This window comes from Rhineura floridana, chromosome 2 (assembly GCF_030035675.1).
Source record: "Rhineura floridana isolate rRhiFlo1 chromosome 2, rRhiFlo1.hap2, whole genome shotgun sequence".
Classification (NCBI taxonomy): domain Eukaryota; kingdom Metazoa; phylum Chordata; class Lepidosauria; order Squamata; family Rhineuridae; genus Rhineura; species Rhineura floridana.
Window position 1 is genome coordinate 225,019,473 of NC_084481.1, and position 23,568 is coordinate 225,043,040.

Consider the following 23,568-nt stretch of genomic DNA (forward strand, 5'->3'; position numbering starts at 1 on the left):
CCAAAGTTGGGAAAGGCTTTTTTCTAGGCCACCCAACGCAATTTCAATCATCACTGCAGCTGCTCCCACCACCATTAATTTTCAGCATGGGTATATTCTTGTTTCATATTGCACTACTCCAGGGTTTAATAGCTTTTTTGTGTGTTTTTACAAATGCTCAGATTCCTCTATCCTGTGATTCATTAAAAAGGACTTTTTATGAGTAAGGGAAGGATGAATGGACTCTTTGTGTAGGGCGATTTTAATAAGGCTCTAACTGACTTTGGATTATCTTGCCCTAGTTGTTTTCACTATGTAACTGACCTAAAACAAATAAATTCTATCCCGGTATAATTAAGCTCTTCTTATTTTCCTGGTCATAAACAAAGGCCAGACATGCCAGCCTAGATCCTAGTCCAAGCCCTGCACCTGTCCATTTAAAAAGCAAAATCCAGGGGCAGATGACATTTTTCTTTCTTTCATTTAAGGGAATACCAATTTATAAAATTCTCCCCATCTGCGTTTCTCCATGGATTTGGGCATTCAAAACCCTAACTCAGTGACAGAACACCTGCTTTGCAAACAAAAAGTCTGGGGTTCAATCCCAGGTACCTTCAATTTAAAAAACAACACAGGCGATAGGCAAAATGCAAGACAGTCACTGCAAGGAGGAGATTTTTGCACCAAGAATGATTACCTAGGCAAACTTTGCATGGGAATGTGGCTCTTGACTTGGCATTTTTTTCTCTTCTGTTTGGCCAGTTGCATGAATTCAGCTCTACCATGAATTTGTTGTTATGTGCCTCCAAGTCGACTACGACTTATGGCGACCCTATGAATCAGCGACCTCCAAGAGCATCTGTCCTGAACCACCCTGTTCAGATCTTGTAAGTTCAGGTCTGTGGCTTCCTTTATGGAATCAATCCATCTCTTGTTTGGCCTTCTTCTTTTTCTACTCCCTTCTGTTTTCCCCAGTATTATTGTCTCTTCTAGTGAACCATGTCTTCTCATTACTACCACGAATAATAAACTTCAAGAGGCACAGAATAAAATGTTGTTGCAGTAAGGCATCTGAGGATTTGTTTTCAGAGAAAAATAAGTAAATTGAACGAATAAATAAAAATGGGAAACCCTCTGTAAATCCAAACACCTTGGAGCAGGCGTGGGGAACCATTGACGCTGCAGAGGTTGCCAACTATAACTCCCACCATCCCTGGGCATTGGCTGTGCTTGCTGGGGCTGATGGGAGTTTTAGTTCAGCAACTCTGGAGGGCCAAATGTTCCCCATGTCTGTTCTATGTGAGGGCCCTTCAGGTACATCTATGATGTCTCACACAGTCATGAAAATAATCCAGGGCAGCAGCACGGATGCATACTGTATGTGAACAAGCCCTTACCTTTTTCTCCCTCTCTTATAATAAGAGAACTCTGGGACATCCAATGAAGCTGAATGATGGACGATTCAGGACAAACAAAAGGAGGTACAGTACTCCTTTGCACAGCACATAGTTAAACTACGGAATTTGCTCCTCCAAGAGGCAGCAGTGACTGTCAACGGATGGCTTTAAAAGGAAATGGAAACGGGTTGTCTTCACGTTGATTCCAACTTATGGCAACCCTACGAATATGGTAAGCGGTATTCAGAAGGGGTTTACCATTGTCTTCTTCTGAGGCTGAGAGGCAGTGACTGGCCCAAGGTCACCCAGTGAGCTTCATGGCTGTGTGGGGATTCGAACCCTGGTCTCCCAGGTCATAGTCCAGCACCTTAACCACTACACCACACTGGCTCTGGCTTTAAAAGAGGATTAGACAAACTGATGGAGGACAAGGCGCTGTTCTACGAACAGTGTCGAAGGCAGTATGTCTCTGAATACCAGTTGCTAGGAATCACAAGTGGAAAGAGTGCCGTTGGACTGAGATCCTGCTTCTGGGCTTTCCATGAGCATCTGGAAGGCCACTGTGAGAACAGGATACTGGACTAGATGGGCTACTAGCCTGATCCAGCAGGGCTCTTCTTAGGTTCTTATGATCCTATACAGAGCTTGGAAAAGTTACCTTTTTTAAACTACAACTCCCATCAGCCCCAGCCAGCATGGTCACTGGATTGGGCTGATGGGAGTTGTAGTTCAAAAAAAGTAACTTTTCCAAGCTCTGATCCTATATGCTGGCTTCACACATGCATATACATCTGCTACTGAACGTGTGAACTGACTCCACTGAATTGCAATGTGCTTGACGTTAATGCAGGAAGCTCTGATTGTGTCGCCCTTGTTGCACCAGCACTGGACCATCCATACGAGCAAGTGGCACAGTGTCTAGATATACACGTGTGAAAGGGCCCATGGATTAAGAACGTTCCAAAGCAGATTGGGGTGAAACACAGAGCCTCAGCCCCATCCTGCCTCTTTTTTGGGTAAGAAAAGTCTAGCGATAGAGGAGAGAAAAAACACAGCCCATCAGGGCCTCGGCTGGACTGGAGTTTCCTGTTTTCCCCTTTCTTGGAAGAATCCATGAATAGGAGAAGGGGAAACAGGTTGTTGCCAAAGAGCTCAGAGGGAACTTGCGCTCTAGCCCGAATGACTGAGTTGGCAGCACTAACCGGGAAAGGGCCAGAGCTCAGTGGGAAAGCGCGCGTCTTGCGTCCAGAAGGTCCCAGTCTCAGTTGCTGGCATCTCAAGGTACAGCTGGGGAACGGCTCCTAACAGAGACCCAAGAGAGCCACTGCCAGTCAGTGTAGACAATGTGGAGTTAGACAGAGCCACATAAGGCAGCTCCCTGCGGTCACTTATAAAAAGAGCTTGGAAAAGTTACTTTTTTGAACTACAACTCCCATCAGCTCCAGCCAGCATGGCCACTGGATTGGGCTGATGGGACTTGTAGTTCAAAAAAGTATCTTTTCCAAGCTCTGCTTATGAAGTATGCTTCTGCCCCTGCTAGCCTCTAACACAGGGGTGGGAGGCTGAATGTAGCCCTGCACGTCTCCCTATCTGGCCCTTGGGAGTCTCCCCAGGACACCCCCCCTTCACCAGCTCTGCTCTGCACCCTCTTTGAGCACTTTTGCCTGGATGAAATGTGTCCTTGAACTCTGATGATTCTTCTTGCCTGTCTGGAGGGAGGGTAGAGAGGGTGAGCATGTGTGTAAAAACTAGCCTACAATAGAAAGGGGGAAAATCACCTTTGTTGTCCCACCTACCTTTCCCTCTGGCCACGCCCACCACTGGCACGTGGCCCTTGGAAAGTTGCCCAGAAAGGCATATGGCCTTCGGCCTGAAAAGGGTTCCCCACCCCCAGAGCTTGGAAAAGTTACCTTTTTTGAACTACAACTCCCATCAGCCCCAGCCAGCATGGCCACTGGATTGGGCTGATGGGAGTTGTAGTTCAAAAAAGTATTTTTTCCAAGCTCTGCCCACCCCTGATCTAGAGTCTGCCTCATTCACTTTAGAGGAGGTTTCACTGGCAATGTAAAACTGAGTCTGTGCATCCACTTCAGGTGGGAGTTGACACGATAAGCATACAAAAATAAAATCCTTCCACACAGAAACCTAGCATGTCAGGAAGAAGGGTTGCAGGCCAGCCATCTACTTTTCTACCTGCAGGGATTTTTTTGTAATGGTATAGAGGTGCATTCTTTGCATAAGCTCCCTTTGCTGTCTGTAGCAGGACAACCCAGGTACAGTTTCACCACCTAAATGAGGACAAGGCCACAGAATTTGTCTTATCCAGTATTCTTCTCAATGCTCAAGAGGTTGCCTAGCAGCTCTGAGTATTCAGAAACATGCTGTGACTCACTACGGAATTTGTTACCTGTCTGTTTCCCATCATGAGCGCTTATCACTCCGTTTCTATTTGAGGAGGAGGGTGTGGCGCTCTTGTTGGCAAAGCAGCCACACCTGAAACAATTTCCCTTTCTAAAAAATGTTTTAAAAATCAAAGTAATTCAACAACAGCGGAACTGCACCATAGCAAACAGCCTCAAAGATTGGTATTATTTGCACAAGGATTTGTACTATCGCATGGGTCATAGGGTTTGATGTTTGACCTAGCCTTATGTGAGCATGAGCGTTTAGGAAGTCATAAGTGCATAGAGAGAGAAAATTCCCAGAGTGAATAAAATCCACATATTCCCACTCATACCAAAACAGACTGAGCATCAAACTCCTCCACTAACAATATTATAATAAAAATCCATGGATAAATTACACAGATCCTCTTTGCAATTCACCATGGAGCAGAACATTAACAGCTGAAATCTCAGGATCAAATCAATGTAGATAATACCAGGCTGGATGGGCCAGTGTGGTATAGTGGTGTGAGTGTGGGAGAACAGGGTTCACATCCCCACTTGGCCATAGAGCTCGGTGGATGACCTTGGGTTAGCCATAGTCTCTCAGCCGAGCCTACCTCACAGGGTTGTTGTGACGCTAAAGTGGAGAAGAGGAAGAACCATGTGCACCACCTTGAGCTCCTTGGGAGGAAAGTTGGGATATAACATAATAACAAAAATAGTTTAACCTGGTACAAGGCAGCTTCCCGGGTGAACTGCTGTTTGGATTAAACAGAGCTACTGCAGGTCAGAATACAGTACTGGATTACATGGACCAACAGTACATGGCAGCTTCATCTGTGCATATAACCTTTGGCGAGAAATGGTGGTTGTAGCTCAGTGAGTTTTACATGCAAAAAGCTTCAGTCTCCAGTTAAAAGGATCTCTGTTTTCCTGGTGTCACAGTGAATAAGGAACTGATATCCAGCTCTCCTCCTGAGCCCTGTGGGAAGCATCAGCCAGAACAGCAAAAATGCCCTGCAACAGGAAGCATATCTGTATAATTAGATACTTCTCTGTTTTGGGGAACATTTTCCTGCTACTCTTGTTCCAGGGAAGAGATCTGAGAAACAGTTCCCAAGATCCTGTTCTGCATCTTGTCATGTCTGCCCTGGGCATCCCAAGTGTGGGACATGCTGCAGTCTTCTAACTTCAGAATTAAAGTACAAGCCTTCCAGTGCATCAAAATTCCCAGATCATGTTTCTGAGTTGAATAAGTGCCATGCCCCTCCAGTGCTTGGAGTTTTATTCAAAACAGGTAGAAAATGGGCCTGGGCAGAGGGGCACACAAGCACTTGTTTTGATTTGTAGTGAGGCGCAACAGCGGCTGGCAATCCAAGGCGCAGCACTGTCTGAACACAGATGTTCCCTTGACAGTGGTTTACAGCAACAGTGGAATTCAGCAAAGGACAACAGGAGGAAACAGGGAACAAATCTGCTCCTCCAAAACTGAACAGTCAAAAGCTCTGGGGGCACTCTGTGTTCTATAAGCATGCTTGAAAAACCTCTTCAGCCATTGTTACCAGAGCTGACAGGCCACACAGAACAAAACCAAGCATATGTCTACGCTAGTGTTGCCAACTGACCATCAATAATATCCTGTCCAGCTCTTGAACCTGTAACAACAGCTTGTTCTGTTATTATTCCCATTATGCAGGTGGGAGGCTGAGACAGTTCTTGCCTTAAGGCTACCCCAATGAATCCATGCCTCGGGTGAGATTTTGAACTAAAGACTTTATGACTCACACGTGAGCTAAGACTTCTGTGATTCTAGATTTTCATTTATCACCTTTTGATCCCACCCTTCCTATGAGGAGCTCAGGGCAGTGTGTGACTGGTTCTTTGCCCTCCATTTTACCCTCACAACCACCCTGTGAGGTAGGCTAGGCTGAAAGAATGCAGCTAACTCAAGGTCACCCGTAGCTGATTTGAACTCAGTTCCCTCTGCTCCCAGTCCAATAATCTTGGCACCATACTAGCCAGATTTCAAAGAGATAGGAAAAAATACTCTCTAAGAAGAGGGAAAGGGCCCCTTTGTATGCCCCATACAAAACCTGCCTAAAAGTTGCTAAATGAATCTTCAGAGACAGTAAGCAACGGGATCACATAGGAACCTTATACTGAGTCAAACGTATTGGTCCATCTAGCTCAGTACTGTCTGCACTGACTGGCAGCAGCTCTCCAGGACTCCAGAAAGTGATCTCTCTCAGCCCTACCTGGAGCTGCTGGGGATTGAAACTGCGACCTTTTGCATGCAAAGCAGATGTTCAACCAATGGGCTATGGCCCCCAATACCATTTCCTTCAACTTCTGCTTATGCGATTTCTGGAGGCATCTGGTTGGCTACAGGATGAAGCAGGATGCTGCATTAGATGGACCACTGGCCCAGTCCAACGTAGATGTTCCTTTTGTGCTGATGGCTACAAATGTGCCCTTCACCAACCCTCATATAGAAGAACTTACCTTGCAGTGAATAATGGAGATCATCGATGTCTGTGGAAGGCTGGTCTTCGTCTGTCGGTGGCACTTGGGGAGATGCCATGTTCTTAAGCTCTAGGGTCACTGCGAACTCATTTCAACTAACAAACTGGAAGGAAATTGGGGAGAGGGGAGGGGAACAGAAATGAAAACAAATTTAGTAGATAGGTACAGCTGGATTTCACCTTCAGAACTGGCACTTGTGGAAAACCCTGCAGCCGTAACAAGAACAGCACGCTTGCTTCTGTTTTTCCAAGGCCAGTGTTTTCTTAGATTATCGGGACCAAGGACTACGCCTTCTTTTTGAATCATAAAGCGGTTAACGTTATCCTTCTGGGTCCTATTCATGCTATTTCTAACGGCTGGCTAACCTCCAAGTCTGGAAAACCCGCTCCCAGAATATACAGGAAACAGAGCTGAGTTCAAAGATCTGCGGCGCTGATTGCAAGGGATGCAGGAAGATTTGAAAGCCAGGATCATCAAGGCTGATGGTGTCTGCTGGGGATCTTCAGCCAATGTGTTCCTACCTACCCTGAGGAGCGTTTTTCTTTTCTTCCCTCCTCCCCACCCCTCATTAAACCTTTCGCTTTACATAGTCCTTTTCTTGCTCAGCAATTATTGTAGCGGGCTGGAAACAAAAGTAGCTGAGCCTACAGAAGATTAAAATGCAACTAAGAAAAGTGATGTTGCCTGACATACCAAGAACTATTGTTCTTGCGCTATCTGTATCTTAGTTACCACTGTGTGCTCCTGCAAATCCCAAGTGCAACAGAATTTATTTTTCAACCCAGCACCCCTCTCTCTTCTGCAGGCCACCCTCATCAATCATAAGCAACCTCACATTTTTTAGCTGCTCTTTATACAGTGTGTCCTCTAAATGTATGTAAAACGTTCCAGTATGTGACTGCAATAGGTCTGCAGAGTTGGCCAGCAAAACTTCGTTTAAAAAAAAAAAAGCTCTGGGAGTGGGGAGTGAATGAAAGCCAAACAAATCTGACCTTCACCCAACGCACACAAAAGGCAATAAATTTACAGCACTCCCCACTGTGGTAGATGCCCAGCTCACACTGTTTATTATAAGCGATTGCTTCAGATCTAAATTCCTTCATGCTGCCTTGAGAAATGTACCCCTTCATTTCTATTTACTCAGGCTTTCAAAACAAATGCCTCCAGAACAGACAAAGATGTACTTTTTGTGTGCAAACACACACAGAGAAAATCAGCAGTTAACCGATGGAATTCCTTGCTTCAGGAGTTAAAAAAGTAAAAGGTAAGATGAGTACATGAAGGGTAGACCTGTCAGTGGCAATTTGGCTTTGAGACAGATTAAGAACATATTGGTAAGATCCTCCTTGTTCAAGGAACACAGGCTGTGAAAAGGTGAAACACAATGGCCTGGTTGGAACATAATGAAAGTGCAGGGGGGCACCCCCCAGTCCTAGAGCCACAGGTGGCCCTTGGACTAATTTTATGTGGCCCTCAGTCTAATTTCAAAAGCTCTCTGCAAGTGATCAGCTCAGATCCCTGGCAAGAGCAATGTGACCCTCCCCTGGCAGGGATAAAAAGAGAGAGAAAAGAGGGTGAAAGAAAGAGGGGAGCCTTTGGCCCTGCCCACAATTTTCATGCAGCCTCCCCCCCCCCGCAACATATTACCCCCAAGGGAACGCAGCCCCTGATGAAAAAAGGCTTCCCAGCCCTGGTTTAGAGTGAGGGTTCACATACTCTCCTTTCCTCCTCTGGCATAGCTGAGATGAGAAGTTTGAGAGCTTACAACCAACCACAGTTACTTTTTATGTCAGAACCCAGAGAAACTGTGGCTAGTTTTAACTATGGTATAGGGAAACAAGTGCATTTCAAATGATGGTCCACAATCCTAAACCATAGTTAAGACTATCCTTAGCACTCATTTCAGATTAAACAAGTAAGTAAGTTGAACACAAAAAGACAGCTTTAACTGGTATAGAAACTAGTCACAAAACTAGGGAATCTCCTTGTGATGGGATGGAGAGTCATTTTGAGGAAGCAGTTTGTCACACTGAATTGGTAATGTATAGCGTATAGGGCTGTAATTGCTGGCAGAGGTGCAACTAGGGATGGGCAAGAATTTCAATTCAGTTCACATTTCAAGCCAAATTCAACAAATGTGCACTTTCTGAAACAAAATGAGAACTGAAACAGCCATCCTTCGAAAGCCCCACTTATTTGAATTTTGCAATGCAGTTTGCCAACCAATGTTTACAACAATGCATATATTATGGGAAAGTGTGCATACAACGAATAAATGAATGAAAATAGCATGTGAAAATGGCTTGCAAAAATGTATACATTAGCCAAAACTCCTTACAAAAATGTGTTTATTAGGGGAAATTTACACTAAAAAGCTGGAAAATTTTCATGAGGATTTTTTTTTTAAACCCGCAAATTGCTGCAGAAATGTGGAGAACTGAATTTAAAATTGGAAAAATGAGAACACAAGAGAACCGAAACTGACATATCTTTCCATCCCTAGGTGCAACTTAAACTCAGAGGGATTGGAGTGGAATGGAACAGAAGCCAGCTCTCCATCCTCTGAACCACATTGCCTTGGCTCTGTGATTTTTTAATAGTGTTGAAAAAGAGGAGCTGTAATTTCTACTGTGAAGCCTCTTACATGGGGCACCGCAGGTTATTCATCATCCAGCCAAGAACTCTGATCTTTGTATTCCCTTCATGCCCGGACCTTTACATATAAGCAAAAGAACATTCCTAGCAACACGCTGTTAAGAATCAGGACAGAAGCCTAGCTGGGGAAAGGTTCCTGGAGATAAAATAGCAGACGTCTGAAGGTTTTGTCAGACCGGCTTCCAGTTTCGTTTTTAATGTTGAACAGAGAGCTTGTCTGTTTTATTTTTGGACACCCTGGAAACAAAGTCGGTAGTATCAAGTTGCTGCCAGCAATTCTCATGCAAAAAAGTTTTTCCCTGTTCAATTATCATCTTAGAATCAATCTACACATACAGGATGGGAAGGGCTGCAGCTCCATGGTAAAGTGTCTGCCTTGTACACAGAAGGCCCCAAGGCCAGCCCCAGCATCTCCAGGTAAGGCTGGGAGAGGCTCCTGCCTGAAACCCTGGAAAGGCACTACCAGTCAGAGTAGAAAATACTGAGCTGGATGGACCGACGGTGTGACTCAGTATAAGACAGCTTCCTATAGCCCTAAATACGTGAGAACATTTTTTCCTGGACTGTACCACATAATCACTCTGCCCAGGGGGAACTGCATGTCTGAATGTTTTGTTACTTTAAAAACCACAAGACAACTCTCTGGGCGTAGGATGCTAGCCCAGTATAGAAAAGGCTAGCCTGCAACCTTTCTCCTCAATACAATGGCTGCGTACATGCAAGATGTCTATTTTCAGGAAGAAGCATGAATTCACTCCACTATAAACAAATAGCACAGTCCAGGGGGAAGCTACACCACATGATTCTGACAGATGTGTAGACAGCCTGTTAGGTCTCATCTATACATTGAAGAATATCATGTGGCATAGCCCTCCCTGGACCATACCAATTCAGTCTGCAGTTGGGGAGTGGCATTTGTGAATGTATTTGCTTGTCAAAGGCTACCTGCACCCAGAAAATTAGCATCAGGTGAATACAACCTTACAAATCCGCCAGCAGAACTACCTATAAGTGAAACCATCGGGAACACAGTGGGGTTTTAATATATATATACTTTGCTGACAATTATGTTTTGGTTCACATCTTTCTAACAAGACCTTTAAAATAAACTCTGCAGGCCTCTCTATTGAATGACAGATTTTGTGCCATCAGTATGCACAGTGCATTAACAGAGTCACAGCAGAATAACAGGTCTCTGCACCAAGGAGCTTACAATCTAAAAAAAGTAAAATGGACATATTATTTAAGTGAAAATAAAACAAAGCATGTGTAAAAGCCATGATGGAGCATACAAAAAATAATAATGCATGGGTTTAAATGCTAGGTCTACTCAGAGTAGACCTATTGAAATTAATGGACATGATTAACATAGGTTCATTAATTTCAACCGATCAACTCTAAGTAGGACTTAGTTGCACACAACCCCACAATTCTCATAAACCAGTGGTTTCCAACCTTTCCCCCCTACAGACTACTTGAAAATTACTGAGGGTCTTGGAGGACCATTTAATGATTTTTTTGCCCGTTGTAATTCCATAGGATTCAAACTGTAATGCAATAAAATATAAGAAATTAAAAAAGCAATAAAAATACAATTAAAAATCAATATTAATATTCAATGTGATGGGATGTATCATCTCCCATATCCAGCCACAAATCCACCAACATGGACCACCTGAATGAAACTTGGGGATCACTAGAGGTCCACGGACCACAGTTTGGGAACCTCTGCCCTAATGCGTGCCAGGACAGAGCAGTAGGTTAGCCACATGTCCAACTTTACAGAGGACAGTCCTCCGTCTGAAGGACTGTCCAGTCCAAGTTCAGATTTAATGATAAAAAAAATCATAAGAAAACAGAGCAGGAGATTTGATGTTGCCCATCAACAGACAAGCATGCAGGCCATCTGGCCAAAGTCCTTCCTGCTATGTATTTCTATTTGAATTATAGTAATTATGTCTAAATTTGCTTCTAAACCTATAAACCAGAATCCAAGTGGGGGGGAATGATAATTAGCCTTCCTACACAGTTGTGCAGTGGTGGGGAAACTTTTTCAGCCTAAAGGCCACATTCTCTTCTGGGCAACCTTCCAGAAGCCACATGCCAGTGGTGGGTGTGGCCAGAGGCAAAAGTGGGTGGAGCAATAAATGTAAATTTTACCTGTTTACAATAGACTAGTTTCTACACACACACACACAAACACACACATCTATTTTTCATTCAGGCAAGTAAGAAACATTACCAGAGTTCAAGGACACATTGAAGGCAAGCAGGGAGGATGCCTGCCTATTATTCCAGGACCTGACTGGGAAAGTCAATATATAACCAGGCTTGCAAAATTTGCATTGGAAGCTGCCGTATATTAAGTCAGACCACTGGTCCATCTAGCTCAGGGTTATCCACACGGACAGGCAGCAGCTCTCCAGGATTTCAGATCGGGGACTTTCCCAGTCCTACCTCAAAAGTGGTGGCTGGCTGCTCCATGTCAGTGGGGCAGTGGAATCCACTCTGGATTTTAGTCTGAATTTCCAAGAACTTGTCCAAGGTGGTAAAGCATAGGTTTCAGCACCTTGGACAACTCATTGACGGACTAAAACCTGGAGTGGATTCCACTACCCCACTGACATGGAGCCACCAGCCACCACTGTCTGCGACCTCTTGCATGCAAACATATGCTCTATTACTAAGCTACACCCCCCTCCCAAACTTGTAATATACCAAAGCCAAACATAGCCCACTAGCAGCAAAACAAGCCTCTAGCCTGGGATTGACAAAACAAGGATGTGAGGTCAGGCTCCTAAACTGGAGACTACATATTGCTTACATGTTGTGCAGGCTAGGTAGATACTACATTGTTGTTCCATCCTTCCTCAAGGCAGCATAAAGGGTTTTCTCCTCACTCCCATTATCCCTACAATAGCCCTACGAAGCAAGTTTGGCTGAAAGTGATTGGCCCAAAATCATCCAGTAAGCTTTACCCAAATTTTGCAGTGCAGTTGTCCAACCAAGCAATTTTTACTAAATGCATATATGTGGGGAAATTATGCATGAAAATAGATGCATGGGTGAAAATAACATTCAAAGGTGCATTATATTAGGAGAAATTGCTTGCAAAAATGTGTACAATAGTCAAAACTGCATACAAAAATGTGTTTATTAGAAGAAAATCACTCTAAAATGCTGAAGAATTTGCATGAGGATTGTATTGAAAAAGAAACACACTGCAAATTGCTACAGAAATGTGCAGAACTGAATTTAAGACTGGGGGGGGGAACTTAGAGAACCGAAATTGACAGATTTCTCCATCCCTGACTCCAAGTTTAGCCCAGGGGTGCTGGGGAGAAATTGTGCCCCAGATACCAAAAGGCTAGAGGGAAAGCTGATTTGGCATTCACCCAGTTTAAAATCAGAAATCATTGTTGTGACCTTTGTAACGAAAGAGCCCACTGGAGGGAGAAAGCAGATGTATTTCTGGTGTGGTCAATTTAACAAGAGATTAGCTGTGGTTGTTACATGGGAAGAAATATCGACAAATGAATCAAACATTAAAAAAAAAAAGAGCAAGGCTTTGTTGACTCCAAAAAGTGAGAGAGCCTTTGAATCACCATATGTTTGGCTTGGAAGCCTGCTGCCGTTATATAAATAGACCTGCTGCTGGAAAACCCTGGAAGGCGGGGGGGGGGGGTCATTGAGAGACTATGCACTGTCTTTGCCTCTCTTGAAAATAACAAAGCAGAAGATCCCAGAGCAAAAACTCTTTCCTCCCCAAAAATAATGATCCTCAAATAATTACTAATTTTATTTATGTATATTGTGTGTGCCACTCCTTGGTAGTTCACGTCCATCTCTCTATATGGAAAACCCCAAATCCTATCAGTCTAGTGTGACCACAAGACAGGATATGTACAGGTGAGAGCAGGTAGAGTAACGTTTCTGGCTGGAGTCCTTATAGGCAGGAAGGTTTAGCTTCTACACCAAAGGAGTCCCCAAGTTCGGTCCCCAGCACCGCCAAGTAGGACTGCGTAAAACTCTGAGCTGAAAGCCTGGAGAGTAGCGGCCAGTCCACATAGACCAGAGGTTCCCAAATCGTGGTCCTCGAGCTTCCTTCAGGTGGTCTGCAGCATGTCCACGAAGATGAGAGATGGCAAATCCATTGTATTCGATATTCATACTGAAATGTAATTGCATTGTTTTGCTTCTTTTAATTCTGAAAGTGGATTTCACTGTATTACAATTTAAATTCTATGGAATACAATAAGATACAGTATGTGAGAAATAAAAGAAGCAATAAAAAACACAATGAAAACCATACGGCATCTGGCACGGCACATTACAATTGCTACAACATGCAGAAAAATCAATAGGTGGTAACACCAAGACCCTCTATAGTTTTCAAGTGATCAGCGGGGGCGGGGGAGTTTGGGAACTGCTGGTGTAAACGGTGGGATGAAATGAAATGGACTGCCTTCAAGTCGATTCCAACTTATGGGCAACTCTATGAATAGGGTTTTCATAGAGCATAGTTAAACTATTATCATCGTACCGACAGAACACCCTTGAATACATGAGGAATGAACAGGGATTCCTCCTGTTTCTTCTTCTCGCTCCCACGCCCGTGCTCAAAAATCAGGTTAGTTACCAAGAGAGGAAGGAGGAGAAGGCTGGCAGTTAGAATCACATTAACTTGGCAGGTTGACAAGTTCAGATAAACAAGGAAATCCAGCCTATTTTGAACAAAAGTGCCCACTGCCATTTTAAAAAAAAAGATTTTATGCTTTGGGCTGATCCTTCCATAATAAAATTGTTTCTGCACACCAAAAGCATAAGGCGCAAAACAACTATCTGTCTTTTCCCCCAGACATAGCCCACCAGCCACGTGCTATGCCCTGACAAGATGCTTAACAGCCCCTATCTTTTGCAGTCACAGCCAGCCATCAAAAACAGGTTTATCGAACCCTTAGTGCAATCAAGTGGGCCAGAAGTTGTGCAGAGCTCCATGATGCCTAGCTGACTTGACCAGTGGAGGCTGGTGGCTCTGATGTCAGCGGGGCGGTGAATCCACTCTGGGTTCCATTCTGAACTTTCAAGGGGCTGGTTTCAGCACCTTGGCCAGCTTCTTGAATGTTCAGACTAAAACCCAGAGCAGATTCCACTGCCCCGCTGACATCAGAGCCACTAGCCTCCACTGGTCTTGACGGCATCTCTTTAAAATAACAGAGAATGTTCAGAGCCAATTATATTTAGGTGGATGGAGAGCGTTAGCAGTGTTTGCTGATTTCTCCTTCACCCAGAAGAGCATTGGGTAAAATACAATGTTACTGAATTTAGCTGTCTGGTTTATTGAGAATGGGCCAATCACTGGCGAATTACTAGCTGGTTAGGGACGTTAACAATGTTCCTTGATGGTTATTCTCTCTCCCCTGCCTTTGGAAGGTGGCACACTTCAGCTAGCAAGATGGACAGAGAAACAGTTGTTGTTGCAGTTTCGATTTTGGGTAAAAAGGCTGTACTATGGTTTGGATTGGTAACAAGCCGTGCACTCCTCCATTCCCATGGATTCAGCTTAACAGAACACTTCCTGGTTTGTCAACGCAGTTTGCTGTGACAGCTAAACTGGGAAACCGTGGTCTGAGCAGTTCCTCCAAAACAAGATTGCAAACCACGATCAAGTTGTGGTTTGGAGGGATTGTTCAAACTGCACTTTGCCAGATCGGATGTCACCCCAAAAAAAAATAAAAAATGAGGGCATTGACAGACTATACTTGTTAAAATAGTGGCTCTTTATTTGTAAGAAGTCTATTAAAAATGAGCACGCACACAAATGCGTGCAAAGGAGGAGGACATGGGAAAGAACACAAGAAACTGCCTTATACCATGTCAGACTGTTGGTCAATCTAGCTCAGTATTGCCTGCACTGACTGGAAGCAGCTCTCCAGAATTTCAGGCTGGGTTCTCTCCCAGCCAAACCTGGAGATTGGCAGAGACTGAATCTGGGGTCCTCTGTATACAAAGCAGATGCTCCACCACTGAGCTACAGCCCTTAGCATGCAAGCCTGAAGTTCACTACAGCTCTGTAACGCTAAGCCATTCTTTAACAGCTTTCTAGCTGTTTATATCCTCAAGGTCAATCCCAAGCTGATTTTTCTACCAAGGGATAAAAGATAGGGTGCCCTCACTTTCAGACATCCGTTTTATGTTATTTATTAAGAGGGTTTTTTTAAAAAAAAAATAGCCTTTTCAGGGCATCTTGGCCTCCAGTGTAGGAAAAAAAACCTAATAGTATTTGAAATTGCACCCCCTTAAAAATTATATATTACACGGTTTAATTGAGGTGTATGTATGTAACTCATTCTGGGGCCACAAGACTCACCTTAAATGTATTGTTATGCCTATCTTTTCTGGACTGCCTTCAAGTCAATCCCAACTTATGGCGACCCTATAAATAGGGTTTTCATGGTGAGCGGTATTCAGAGGGGTTGACCATTGCCTTCCTCTGAGGCTGAGAGGCAGTGACTGGCCCAAGGTCACCCAGTGAGCTTCATGGCTGTGTGGGGATTCGAACCCTGGTCTCCCAGGTCGTAGTCCAACACCTTAACCACTACACCACACTGGCTCTCATGCCTATAAATGCCTATAAATAAATAAAAACACAGCCATTAATTTACTTAAAAAGTAGAGTGAAATAGAAATATAGGTACTCCTTAAAAATGACAATCATGGGGCCATGTGAAATTCCAAGGAGAAGGAATTTCACAGATGTGGAGCCACCACTGAAAAGACCCTTTCCCTGAGACCCATCAATCTCTCATCAACAAGCCAGACAGCAAGGCCTCACAAGTTTCCATAAGGGCCATATGGGTATATAGGCAGCCCTTCAGATAACTGTTTCCCATTTAGATATTGTCAGACTCCAACTCCAATCAGCCCCAGCCAGCATGGCCAATGGTCAGGGATGATGGGAGCTGGGGTCCAGCAACATCTAGGGGGACACAGGTTGCGTACCTCTGATTTAGGGCTTTAAAGATTAGGTGGGTGCTTGACGAAGAAGAGGACCTTCCTAGGCAGATCCACAAGGAACCTACATTATTTAGGCACTGGATTTTTAACATTCACTAACTCTGCAATCCTAGCTCCCACAATCCATGTCACTGGAGGGAGTTAAGGCAGCGGGGACTCTGCACCAGTGTCGTGTTCTCCCCAGGCTCCTCAGAAAGCAAGATATTTCCCACCACTAATACAGTGGAGGGCAACACAAAGGCAGTATCCTAGGCCAGTCCAAAGTCAAGTGTTCATTTGATTGAACTGTAATTGTTTCCGGTTTTTTTTAATATTATAAGTTGCTTCAGTCAAAAAGCAACTCACAAACTCTAAATGAATAAACACCAAAAGAATCAAAGGGATGAGTGCTGTTTGCATGACTTTCACTGGAAAGATGATGTAATAATTTGAAGGTAACAATTAAAATATGTGATGCATTGTGTATGAAGAAGACGCGGGCGAGACGCCCCAGAGAGTTCCTCGGATATTACTGAAATACGGTGTCTCCGTTGAGAGTGTCTGCATAATCTCTACACTGAGAGTGATGGAACAGTCCACTTGCTGCAGACTCAACCAAACCAATCTACCCACAGAAAAGTCTGCCCATTGCATTTCTGCATGAACTGGACTTAGGCACAAGCAGAGTAGTAAATCACAGACAGAGAGGCAACAGGCAGATCCTTTGGTCTCACAGTAGCCTTTGGTTATTTTAATGAAATGTATTCCCCGTGGCATGCTTGTAGTTCACCCAACAGCACACATGTTGTGCTTCAGCAAGCAATTTGGCAAGTACTGTCCTAAGAAATCTCAGGTCAAGTTGAGGTCCTGCTCACTAAGTTATTTATTTATTATTTGATTTATATCCTGCCTTTCCTTCCAGCAGGAGCCCAGGGTGGCAAACAAAGCGCTAAAAACACTTTAAAACATCATAAAAACAGACCTTAAAATACATTAAAACAAAACATTAAAAACATTTTTTTAAAAAGGTTTAAAAACATCTTTTAAAAAAGGGTTAAAAACATATTGTTAAAAATATATATATTAAAAAGCAATTCCAACACAGACGCAGACTGGGATATGTCTCAACTTAAAAGGCTTGTTGAAAGAGGAGTCTTCAAAAGGCACCGAAAAGATAACAGAGATGGCGCCTGTCTAATATTTAAGGGGAGGGAATTCCAAAGGGTAAGTGCCACTACACTAAAGGTCCATTTCCTATGTTGTGAAGAACAGACATCCTGATAAGATGGTATCTGCAGGAGGCCCTCACCTGCAGAGCGCAGTGATCAACTGGGTATATGAGGGATAAGACGATCTTTCAGGAATCTTGGTCCTGAGCTGTATAGGACTTCGTACACCAAAACTAGAACCCTACGAGATTAGGATTTTCACTTCCTTCCTACCTTCCTTCCTTTCTCGTGTTGTTCTGGCCTTGATGCCTGCATTGCCAGCCTGGCCTCCTGTGGTTTTAAAAAGCAGCTTGATTTGCAATGCTTTTGACAGCAATGGAGATAAATGGGGTAACAAACTGACCCCAAAGCCCAGCATGGGCTGCTCCTGCAGAACAGAAGCTTGATCTGCAAAAACCCAAAGCAGATGCTTTACAGGGCAGGATGATAATATAAACATTATCCCAAGAACACAGGAAGCTGCCTTATACCAAGACTGATCACTGGTCCTTCAAGCTCAATATTGTCTACACTGGCTGGCAGTGGCTCTCTGGGATTTCAGACAGAGGTCTTTCCTAGCCCTACCTGGAGATGTCAGGGATTGAACCTGGGACCTTCTGCATGTAAGACAGACACTCTACCAGTGAGCTACAGCCCTTTCCCATAATCATCTGTTAATGTCAAGTTCAAAGTACAGCTGCAGACCTCAGCTGAAGAGCTGACATAAGAACATAACGTCACTACATAAGAAGAGCCTGCTGGATCAGGCCAGGGGCCCATCTAGTCCAGCATTCTGTTCTCACATGGCAAGTCCACAAGCAGGACCCGAATGCAAGAGCACTCTCCCCTCCTGCAGCTTCCAGCAACTGGTATTCAGAAGCACACTGCCTCCGAGTATGGAAGTTGAGCATAGCTATCGTGGCAAGTAGGCACTAATGACCTCATCCCCCATACATTTGTCTAACCCTCTTTTAAAGCCATCCATGTTGGTGGCCATCACTGCCTCCTGTGGGAGCAAATCCCATAGTTTAACTCTGTGATGTGTGAAGAGGCACTTTCTTTCATCTGTCCTGGATCTTCCAACATTCACCTTCATTTGGACGTCCACGAGTTCAAGTGTTATGCAAGAGGGAGAAAAACTTTTCTCTCTCCACTTTCTCCATGAAATGGAAATGGACTGCCTTCAAGTAGATCCCGACTTACGGTTACCCTATGCATAGGGTTTTCATGGTAAGCAGTATTCAGAGGGGATTTACCATTGCCTCCCTCTGAGGCTAGTCCTCCCCAGCTGGCTAGGGCCTGCTCAGCTTGCCACAGCTGCACCAGCCAGCCCCTTCCTTGTCTGCAACTGCCAGCTGGGGGGCAACTGGACTCCGTGGGACTCTGCAGCTTGCCCATGGCTGCACAGGTGGCAGGGCACGTAACCCCTCAGCCACTCACTATGGGGGTGATCTTTAGCTGGCCCTTGACACCCAGGAGACGCGAGTGGGGATTTGAACTCACAGACTCTGGACTCCCAGCCAGGCTCTCCTCCCCACTGTGCTATACCAGCTGTACCCATGCCATGCATAATGTTATGCGCTTCCATCATGTCACCTATTACTCACCTTTTCTCTAAACTAAGAAGCCCCCAAACCTTTCCTCATAGGGGAGTTGCTCCGACCCCTTGATCGTTTTGGTTGCTCTTTCCTGACAGCCCTTTCTGTGCCTTGTGCTGCTCACTGATGTGAAGACATTCAGTATTTGAAGCCTTCCCCGTCACTTTATCTCCATGCCAGGAAAAGCTCCACTTGCTGAGCTTCCTCGTGCCATGCGGCTTTTAAAAGGCACAGATCAGGAAGGCTGGTGCAAATGTTGGCAGCTCTCACTGGGAGAGGGGGGTGGCGAAATGGGAGCTTTAACAGTTTACATCTCTAGCACAAACTTGGAGAAGGTGGAATATGTCTAAATATAATTTAAATATAAATTTTAGGAATCATTTCAAAAGTAGTTCATTCATGTTCTTTACAATTAATTCCATTCAGAGAAGACTTTTCTTTTTTTTAAGCCACAATCTTTAGTTCGGCTCAAGTCTGGACAAGAAATCCAGCTCATCCAACGCCACTAATGGAATTTATCATTAAGGTGTGGCTTTTTAGAGATTCTTTCCTATGCTTTTCTAACAGACGTCCATTTTACATTATTAAGGGCTCATCAGAACACGTGTAGCATGAGGTGTTACAATGACGCAACACAGACAAGTGTAAGAGAAACAAAGCTTGAGTTGAACTGAGGGCAAGGAATGGAAATGGCAAGGAGAGACACAAGCAAATTACGTTTGCTTCTGCTTTGAAATGCACAGAATGCAGGCCTAGAGCTAGTGACAGAGAGCATTTTTTAAAAAACCATTAGGTCATTATCCAATAATGCCGCTTCCTTCTTGAACTGCTGCACTCTGCCTGCACTGGAAAATCCGTTCAGAGGTCCAGTTTGGAGACAATGTTCCTGATCTCCAAGCCACGGTTTGGAAATGAGGAATGCATTGGAGGCTTGGGGGCTTCTGCTGTCCTCTCTTTGGCTGTTTCTTTCAGGCAAATTCCCATTTCGTTCCACAGGTTGCGGTAACCACAGTTTAACGTCACATCCGCGTCAGGGCTAACTATGGATTGCCATAAAAAGGGTGGCCAGATGAACAATAGGCCAAACCACGCTTGCTGAAATTCCATCTTCTACGCCACTATTAAAGGTGCACGGGGCACAAGCTGTGGTGATAGCCACCACGTTAGGTGGCATTAAAAGGGAATTAGACAAGTTAATGGAGGAGAAGGCTACCTGTAGCTACTAGGCATGATGGCTAAATACTGGCAGGGGGAAACCTTCTTTGTTCCCTTTTGAGCAACCTTCTGGGGGCCACATGACAGTGGTAAGTAGGGCCAGAGGCAAAACCTTTTCCTGTAGGTCAATAGCCCTTTCACAGAAAAAAGCATGTAGGTAGTTTCTAAAAAAGAAACAGATGAGAAATGATACAAGGAAAAAGGTAATAGAAAATGAAGATAAAGACTGGTTCTTTCAAATCTTCATAACCTTTTACTAAGTGCTTTATTGGTAAAAAAAAAAAAAAAGAGGTGCCAGTACTCATATCTTGAAAAAATACTATGGGTGCCAGCACAAAATGGTTCTATCAGCAGCAAAAAAAAGAGGTGCCTCTACTCAGTACTAGTAAGTACTGTCACGCGAACAGCCCTGCTAACAGCATATTATGGGACTAACTATTTACTAGTTTAGGCGCGGACAGTGCGCTGGCTCCTTGTGCAGCATGAAAAGAAGCTTAGAATAAACCCTGGAAAACCCTGCTCTATGGTGCCTTCCTTTTTAAAACAGCTGTTTAAAAGCAAGATTTTTAAAAGTAAGGGAGAGCAGTTTTTACAGCTTTTATGTATTTTTTAAAATTCTTATTATGCAGCGCATTCCCAAAAAAACTTAGATAAGAGAAAAAACAAAAAACATTAATGCTATTATAATTATTAGTTATTAACTGAGGGGATATGTGATGGTTTGCAGTGATATATTTGCCTCCCTGGGCTCCTACTGGGAGGAAGGGCAGGATATAAATATTATTAATTATTTAATAATAATAAAAATAAAAAATAAAAAAAAACCAAACTGTGGTCCACAGACTACCGGTAGTCCACAAGCTTCTTTCAGGTGGTCCACGATACATCTGTGGTTTTGTGGTTGAAGACGAGAGACGGCATGTCCATCGCATGAAATATTCAAATTGATTTTAATTGTATTTTATTGCTTCTCTTATTTGTTATGTTGTATTTTATTGCACATTGCATTTCAATGTAGTATAATTAAATACAGTATATAAAAATACACTTACAAATCATACAAAAATTAGCACAGTGCATTACAATTGCGACAACAGACAGAAAAAATAAGTAAGTGGTACCCTAAGACCCTCGGCAATTTTCCAGTAGTCTTGGGGAAAAAAAGGTTTGGAAACCCACTGTGGTTTCCAATCAGCGTCACATTCAAAGGTCCTAGTCCTCTCTGTGATGGCTTGCTTTAAAAAGCCCAAGTTATGTGGGAGGTTATGAGTCAACCTCACATGCCCTATGTTCCAGTTTAGGAAGCAGCCTTCAGGCTGTTAATCCCCCCTCCTCTCTTTAGGCACTGTTCCATCCATTGAAATCGCTACGCCCTATAAATGCACCCAAAGACATACCTATGATACATAGCCGTATTGGCGATATGGAGGAGAAAATGAATCTAAAATCCACATTAGAGCAATACTTTCATCAGGCTAGAACTTGAAAGCTCACACTGTGTCTTGTGACATTTTGATTGGCCCAATAAAAGGATTGCCCAAGTATAGATTTTTGAATTCATCCAAAGAGAAATGCATGTGCCTAATTATATGATAATCATTATATTTACTATAACAACATCAGCACTGTATTTTGTGGATATTTGTTTTTTAGTGAGCTTGTGAATTTCACAGTGCTTCATCCTATGCTTATACTATGTACACTACTTAGAGACCTCTTTGATTAGGCGGCTTATTAATCATTCTGATGAAACGAGTGAATAGGGCATGGAGTTGCGCCAGGAATGTCAAGTGCAGTCAGCCCTCAGAGCAGGGGTGGGGAACTTTTTGCAATCTGAGCGCCACATTCCTTTCTAAGCAACTTTCCGAGGACCAGTGGTGGGTGGGACCAGAGGCAAAAGTGGGAGAAGCAATGCATGTAAATACTGCCTTTGTACAGTAGGGTAGTTTCTACACACACTCTCACACGCCTGCCTCTATCCTCCATCTGGGCAAGCAAGGGGTATTACCAGAGCGCAAGGGGACATCCCATCCAGGCAAAAACACTGGAGGAGGGTGCAAAGCAGGGCTGTTGAGAGGTGTGGCTTGGGAAGTGGTTTGGCCTGGAAAGAGTCTGAAGGACTACTTAGAGAGGCAGCTTTTACCTAGGCCAAAATGGAAATGGACTGCCTTCGTGTCTATTCCGACTTATGGCAACCCTACAAATAGGGTTTTCCTGGTAAGTGGTATTCAGAGGGGGTTTACCATTGCCTCCCTCTGAGGCTGAGAGGCAGTGACTGGCTCAAGGTCACCCAGGCAGCTTCGTGGCTGTGTGGATTCGAACCCTGGTCTCCCAGGTCATAGTCCAGCACTTTAACCACTACGCCACACTGGAATCTCCAAACGTATGTTTTTTGCAAGTCTCCCACTGCCCCTGGGGTCTCCCATCTCCTCGCCACATTCACACCAGACATTTATTCCACTACTATTCCACATTAAACAGCCAGGGCTTCCCCCAAAGGATCCAGGGAAGAGTAGCTTGCGCAGGGTTGCCAGGTTCATGGCCTGAGACTGATCCTGTATCTTTAGGAGAAGAGAAAATTCAGCCAAGTGCAGGTGTTCTTGCGACACTGCAATGGGAAAAACCACAAAGTGGAATTCTCCCTTCCCCCTGCACAACTTTTAAAGATACAGAAGACCTCTTGGAGGCCAGGCCTGGCAACCAATAGGTGTTCTGTATCTTTAAAAGGTGTGCAGGGGGAAGGGAAAATTCCACCTTGTGGTTTTTCTCATTACAGTGTTGCAAGACCACCTGTATTTGGCTTTCTCTTCTCCTAAAGATACAGGATCAGGATCAGGCCCTGAACCTGGCAACCCTAAGCTTGAGAAGGGTGCTGCGCGTCAGGTTCCCCACATAGAGCTACAAATGCTAAGTAGTTTAATAGTCAATCCCTCTTCCCAGAGAATTCTGGGAATTGTAGCCCTGTGAGGGGAATAGGGAATCTCCTGACAACTCTCAGCACACTTCACAAACTACACTTCCCAGGATTCTTTGGGGGAAGCCATGACTGTTCAAAGTGGAATAGTAGTGGAATAAACCTCTGGTGTGAATGTGGCGCCTGTCTGCTCTTCTCAGTCCTTCCCCAACAAGGATCGCTGTGCCTGTATACCACACCTGCTCAGGGTAAAGTGCACACAGTTTCTGACTACTCAAATCCAAGGGAAGTCAATGAGATTTAAGCTTATGTGAATGAAGGACCCCTCCAAGTTGATTGAGCAATTATCTTGATTTGCTTGCACAAAGCTTATGCAGAGGTTAGACTGTGTCCAGTTTTTAGCGAGCATTTTTTATTTCTTTATAGTTATATAGCAATGAGCATTCATCCTGATTCGCTTGCAGGGAGTTTATATGCCTTCCTGTTCATCATTCATTCATTCCACTTTTCAATGCGTTTCCAGCCACTTTCCTAGCTGCAAAAAGTGGATATGTTGCCCCAGTGCAACACACACACTTCTTTAACCGCAAACCTAAGTTTCCAGTACGCACTTGAAACCTTCCAGCAACTTAGCGACAATGGAGAGGCACTCTAAGTGTTCTACAATAGAGCATTTCTGGATCTGAAAATTAGTCT

At 44.1% G+C, this 23,568-nt stretch overlaps 1 protein-coding gene across 4 annotated transcripts in view; it reads right to left on the reverse strand.

The window, feature by feature from the left end:
- SYNE2 (spectrin repeat containing nuclear envelope protein 2) overlaps positions 1–23,568 on the reverse strand; it is a 373,624-nt gene that overhangs the window by 344,286 nt on the left and 5,770 nt on the right. For 2 of the 4 annotated variants that reach the window (XM_061612375.1, XM_061612372.1), the window contains exon 2: positions 6,266–6,389. In XM_061612375.1, coding sequence (XP_061468359.1) covers positions 6,266–6,344 — 79 coding nt within the window. In that variant the 5' untranslated portion in view covers positions 6,345–6,389. Of the gene's footprint in view, positions 1–6,265; positions 6,390–15,311; positions 15,573–18,752; positions 18,897–23,568 lie in introns of those variants that run through there. The other 2 variants (XM_061612373.1, XM_061612374.1) reach the window with 2 other exon arrangements.